A 6,435-nucleotide genomic window follows, 5' to 3' on the forward strand; every position below is an offset into this window, starting at 1 on the left:
GATAGTGGATTTTCATCGATGAGTTCTTGAAACTTGGTTATTTCCCCTAAAACTATATATTTTATATATATATATATATATATATGTATAAACCTTACAATCTGTCTTTCTTTCTCTCTCTTCTTACCATTTCCTCTCTATCTATATATGTGTGTGCATATGCTTGTATGAATATGAAATGAATATTTATAAACAAAACAGCCAAATCTTGTGAAAAATGAGTGGCACCTAAAATTGTATTTATTTCTTGTATGTATCTATTTCCTGTAAGTATATGACTTGTGTGTAATTATGTGTGTATTAGCATGTGTATCATTTCACAGACTGTAAGTATGCAGTGTCCCTTCATGTTACAATAACTACAATGGTTAACAGGAAGGGCATCAAACTGTAAAACATTGTCTCAGAAAAGCCATCAAACCCATGCCAGCATAAAGTAGCAGGCATAAACTAATGATGATAAACTAATAATGTTGAGTACTGAAAATCCTGGCAAAATACAATAAGTCGAATACGAGATAGACGAAGTATACATGCGTATACGTAATAATGTATATATAGATATATGAAGATATCTGTGTATATAGAATGAAGTCTGTACATGCATATGCATTTATATGCTGAGTCAGTTCATACTGTGGTTAATAGGGGCAGCAATAAACATAATCATACCCTAATCATATACATCATGAGTGAGCCTGCTCCTCTCCTACATATACCATCAAGAACTTCTAAACTTAGTATTAACATTTTAGAGTGCTGTATATGCTCTTGACTACATATTTTAAACTATTTTAGTGTTGAGGATCTAGGCCACAAGAACAAAAACAAGGAGTGACTCTATAAAAAAAGGCTTTTGTGACTGTTTTTACAGTATTCCACAGGCATGCCTGTTTAATAGCTGCAGGTATGGCTATGAAAAGCTTCTTTCTCAACTCTCTAGCTTCAGATTCAGTCCTAGTGTGTAACACTTAGGGTGAGCGTCTTGTAGTGTAACCCCCAGGTCTTGTTAATGAATTTGAAAGACAGACTCTGAAAGGAGTGGATTTGGTAGATGGAAACTAAAGCTAGGTGCCCATGCTAAGTGGGGGAGAACAAGCAGTAGTTGGCTATCAGAAAGGAGATGCAGTATCGTTCACACACACGTGCACACACTGACACAAACACACACAAGCCTGTCATATATATATATATATGTATATATATATGTTTGTGTGTCTGTATATATATGTTTGTCCCCCCTCCACCTGATTTTGGTGTGTTTTTGTCCCTGTAACTTAGCGGTTCAGCAAGAGAGACCAATAGAATAAGTTCTAGGTTTACAATGAATAAGTCCTGAGGTTGATCTGTTTGACTAAAGGCGGTGCTCCAGCATGGCCACAGTCAAATGACTGAAACAAATAAAAGAATATAATTAGAGCAGCTACTACTGTAGTTCCAGGTGAAGAGTGGGATAAGTGTATGAATATGAGTTACTGTGAAGGCTTGATGCAGATTCATACAAATTATGATATGCTTTTAAGGACTCCAGTTTTGCTGAGTTGGACTTGTCTTCTTGAACATCACTACTTTGCTCCATGTCTTCCTGGGTATCTTTCTTCCATTAGTTTCTGCCACATTTAGTAATACACATATCACATGACCATACCTGTGCAGTGTTTTCTCTTGCACACTCAATTTGATGCCTTTTAAGCTCAGTTTTCCTCTCAACGCATTTGCACTTTGTTGTACAAGCACACTGATGTCACACATCCAGAAGAGTATTCTAACTTCAATTCTTTCTAATCCGCACATATCCTCTGCATTCATAACCCATGTTTCATTACTATGTAGCATTGCTGTTTGTTTCACTGACATCATACAATCTGCTTTTCACCTTGAAGGGGCAACTTTTTGTTAGCAACAGTGGTAACAGCTCTGTGGACTTTCTCTGGCAGGTTCACATTCTAGCAACTATACTTTCAAAACATCCCCATCCACTGCTAATTAGTTTACCATGGTAACAGAAACAATCTACTTCTAAGGATTCTCCTGGTCATTCATGAAGATGTGAACGTGGCCGTTGCCAGTACCACCTGACTGGCCTTCGTGCGGGTGACATGTAAAAGCACCCACTACACTCTCTGAGTGGTTGGCGTTAGGAAGGGCATCCAGCTGTAGAAACTCTGCCAAATCAGATTGGAGCCTGGTGTAGCCATCTGGGTCACCAGTACTCAGTCAAACCGTCCAACCCATGCTAGCATGGAAAGCGGACGTTAAACGATGATGATGATGATAGTGTTCTTAGTGTTTAGTGCACCGTCCATCTACCACAAACGAAGTCCACGTTCTGTGTTAACCTCCCTGTGATTCCACTGCATCTCTTGTGGTGTGTGTCCTTAGTTTGCACTGGATACACTATATGGAATTATTATCTACACCATTTTTTCATATTGAGCAGGGTCCTTTTCCTGACAGGATTAACATACTGTCTGTTTTCCTGCTTATCAGAACTTTGGTCTTCTCCAAATTAACTGAGGTCCTTGAACTCCAGATTTTTACCTCCACATATGGAAATTTTTTGGAATTCTACAACAGATTCAGCTATAAAAACAAAATCATCAGCATAAAAAAAGTTCCCACAGACAACTACTCTTAAATTCCTCTGTTAGGACCTTCATAAATTGAGAAACCTGACAGCTGAGTCCTACTGAACTCCTACTCATGTACTAAATTCATCAATGTACTTTTTGTTAACTTTCACCTTACTGACTGTACATGGCTTGGATGGTTACCCCAAACTCACCTTCTACCTGCCACTGCTGTCACCGACCAATGGACAAAACTTGAGTTTGATGTCATTTAAGTGTGTATGTAAAGTATTACACATGATTCACAAGTTCCAAGGTTTTGCCTCACTGTGTTGAATCTTGAGCAATGTATTTTAGTTTAGCTTCAGGTTAACCAATGCTTTATGAATGAAACTGACAGAAACTGCATGGAAGCCTGTCAGATAGACTATGCCTATAATTTAAAGGTCTAATCTGTTGTTGGCACTCCATCGCTTACGACGTCGAGGCTTCCAGTTGATCCGATCAATGGAACAGCCTGCTCGTGAAATTAACGTGCAAGTGGCTGAGCACTCCACAGGCACGTGTACCCTTAACGTAGTTCCCGGGGATATTCAGCGTGACACAGTGTGACAAGGCTGACCCTTTGAATTACAGGCACAACAGAAACAGGAAGTAAGAGTGAGAGAAAGTTGTGGTGAAAGAGTATAGCAGGGTTTGCCACCATTCCCTGCCAGAGATTCATGGAGCTTTAGGTGTTTTCGCTCAATAAATACACACAATGCCCGACCTGGGAATCGAAACGACGATCCTATGACCACAAGTCCGCTGCCCTAACCACTGGGCCATTGCGCCTCCACAAAGGTCTAATCTAATCACATTGTATGATACTAATTCTTCTTGAAAATTGTATTAATGGTGTAGTTGTCTGAGTTGGTTGGTGTGTCATATGTATGTGCATCTGGATAAGCTTACCTTTGTGTAGTAGGTGCGCATACTTTAATGCACAAGTGTGTGTGTGATTTATGTGTGGATATGTGATTGTGTGCATGTTTGTAATCGAGGAACCTCAAATTGAGAATCTCTGGAATGTTCTATGAATATGTTTGTGTAGATTTATATGTATACAATATATTTATAAAATAAAATATTGATGTCATAAGAATTTACAAACTTTCAAGCGAATGTGAAACAATCCTTTTTTGGAAAAGTGGATCTTAAAAGACACATGAAGCTAAAAAATTATAGCATGTAATTGGATAGAAAAAATTGAAGGCTGCCCATTGATATTTGATCCACATCTGTAGACATGATAGGCGTTCTACCAAATGAAGCCTTTGACTTTTTCTACCCAGAAAAGCCTTTATTCAACCCATTATTTACATGTTATTATTTACTTGCTATAGTGGTATGTGATGTACCTCGAGAGCCATTGTTCCAAAAAAGAATTGTGCACGTGTGTGTGTGCGCATATATATGTGTATGGATGTCTTGTGAGTTGGTGACCTCACTTGTGTTGGTGCCATGTGATAAGCACGCAGTAGACCCTGTGAAGTACCTAGCAGCCATCTGTAGAAGGACATCCATCTGTAGAAGGACATCCATCTGTAGAAGGACATCCATCTGTAGAAGCCATGCCAAAGCACAGAGTCCTCTGCTCATCAGCTCCTGAGAAACCATAGAAACTGAATGTTACATGATGATAATAAATGTATTTATATATATTTCTGAAAGACCACAAGGGAAGATACCTTTCATTGTCAGCCTAAAATACTTTTTGTTTTTGAATATAATGTCTAATTGCATAGTGTGTCTATAACCACCACAGTCACATCCAGTGTGCATATAGTATGGTGTCTTAAATGCCATTTCAATTCACATTGTTACTTCTATGCAAGTTGGTGTTGCACATCTTGCAGATCATACTCCTGTGGTTTTTGAAGAATTCTGTTTCTGCATATGTGTGTGTGTGTGTGTGGGTAAATATAGAGTTCCGTGCAAAACTTAAAAGTGCACTTCAAGTATTTTTCTGAACCCTTGGGAAAGACATGTATATTGCAATATTCCAAGTCCTTCTCTAATTCTGAATCGTTTTGTCTGTTTAAGAAGGAATCATTTATTTCAAATTGTACGATGGGGAGCAAAAATTTTACCCACTAAATATTTTTTTTTTTACTTGCTGGAAGTTATTGTGTTTTTGTTTTGAGGGGCAGTTAGGTTCCTTTTCTTTGCAACATGGCTTTTCTTTAACTCAATTTGTGTTTGCAAATCTTTTTAATTGATAAATAAGGAAATATATTGTACATGTGAAAATGCACTTATATTGTGACAATATAAACATTCATGCAACAGAAACCTTGAACCTCAAGACAGGCATTTTCTCTTTGAGGTACATCACTTCCACCACTTAAAATATCTACTGTCACTCTGTTTTACAGATCACAGGTATTCTCCATGCTGTAGATCTGTTCAGATACATGGCAGCTATATTATTATTGTCATTGTTGTCATGTCACCAGGGACAAGATATTTGGCTTGAACTGCACTGCATTTCATTTGGCCTGCCTCTTGTTGCAACTGGTGCTTTAAGCCTTAGTGAGAACAGTTATGGTAGTGAATGTTGGTGGTTTAGAAGCTGCTTGAACATAATGAAGAAAACATTGTCACTGAGAAATGCCAACCGTTTTGGTCACTCACAAAACGCTAGGCAGCATCTGAGAATACCAGTTTCTCAGATACTGGTATCATGTCTTCTCACTATTTCTTTTACCAAAGTATGTTTGGTACATTTAAGGTTCCTTTCCATGTAAACCCACTGAAATTTCTTTTTATTACAATCTCCTTCCTTTCCTTGCCTTGATAAAAGAAAATATTTTATTTCATTCTTCTTATTTATTTACCTTTTTCTTCTTAACTGTCTCCCATAGCAACTCCCCCTCTCTTCCAATATTTTCCTGATAATTACTAACTGAAAAGTTGAAGTTAAATGTTTATTGAATTGATATTTAACTTTATCTAAACGTTAGTTTAGTTGATCCCCAATCACAGTTCTTCAGTTCTCAGCGACCCCTTTTATACATTCACTGCACAAATATGAAAGAAATGTTGGTACAGCCATCTTCCCTTTTTTTTTCATTTTGCTATCACTCATAACTTTGTTATCGAATCTTTCTTTGTCACCTTGTTACTCCAAAGAGAAAGCATGGGGTATTTTACTATTCATTTGTAAATAGAAAAAGTACCTCTCTCAAAGCAGAAAGCCACTACTCTTTAAATCAATCAGTTGAAACAAATCACATATTCATATATAACATCACGTTACTAATACTTTGTCATATGTATTACATATTCAGGTGCTAACTTAACCAACATCCGGTATATCAGCTATTTAACACGTAAGTATGCATGGTCAGCATTAGAGAAGCAACTAAAATAAAATATTAAGCTATAGACGATAATAGCCCTATTCAGTTATCCCATTAGTTACTCAGGAACATCATTTTAGTTAATATATTAATTATATTCCATTATTTTCCTTTTGCAAAAATTTAGGTCATATATAAACAATGAAAAATGCAATTAACTGAAGTTTCTTCAAACATTTATTATTGTTAAGTATAATAAACTTTTTCTTTTTGGGTGGTAGGGTTGGGTTTGATAGTTTCCAGCTGATGATAGCATATTTTACCACAAGAATTCAAAATGGAAAAGATTTGATTCCAAGTAATTTAAAGTTTTCATATCTTATGCTTTTTTCGAGCTAAAATAATCTGGTTTACTTTAGATAGTTGAACTACAGACCCATATGTGTATGTGTGCATATATATATATATATATATATATATACACACACGTGTGTGTGTGTGTATATGTGTACATATATATG

At 36.7% G+C, this 6,435-nt stretch overlaps 1 protein-coding gene and 1 long non-coding RNA gene across 10 annotated transcripts in view; one reads left to right on the top strand and one right to left on the bottom strand.

Moving 5' to 3' along the window:
- The window catches only part of LOC106871599 (tyrosine-protein phosphatase Lar), a 586,729-nt gene that overhangs the window by 347,595 nt on the left and 232,699 nt on the right, over window positions 1-6,435 (top strand). For 6 of the 8 annotated variants that reach the window (XM_052971329.1, XM_052971328.1, XM_052971334.1 and 3 more), the window contains exon 4: window positions 5,903-5,944. The exons of the other annotated variants lie outside the window; for them this stretch is intronic. In XM_052971329.1, the coding sequence (XP_052827289.1) occupies window positions 5,903-5,944 (42 nt within the window). The remainder of the gene's footprint in view (window positions 1-5,902; window positions 5,945-6,435) is intronic. 8 annotated transcript variants of the gene reach the window in all.
- LOC128248924 (uncharacterized) overlaps window positions 1-6,435 on the bottom strand; it is a 126,050-nt gene that overhangs the window by 20,823 nt on the left and 98,792 nt on the right. The window lies entirely within an intron of this gene.

The sequence above is a fragment of the Octopus bimaculoides genome, chromosome 10, assembly GCF_001194135.2.
Source record: "Octopus bimaculoides isolate UCB-OBI-ISO-001 chromosome 10, ASM119413v2, whole genome shotgun sequence".
Taxonomy (NCBI): Eukaryota; Metazoa; Mollusca; class Cephalopoda; order Octopoda; family Octopodidae; genus Octopus; species Octopus bimaculoides.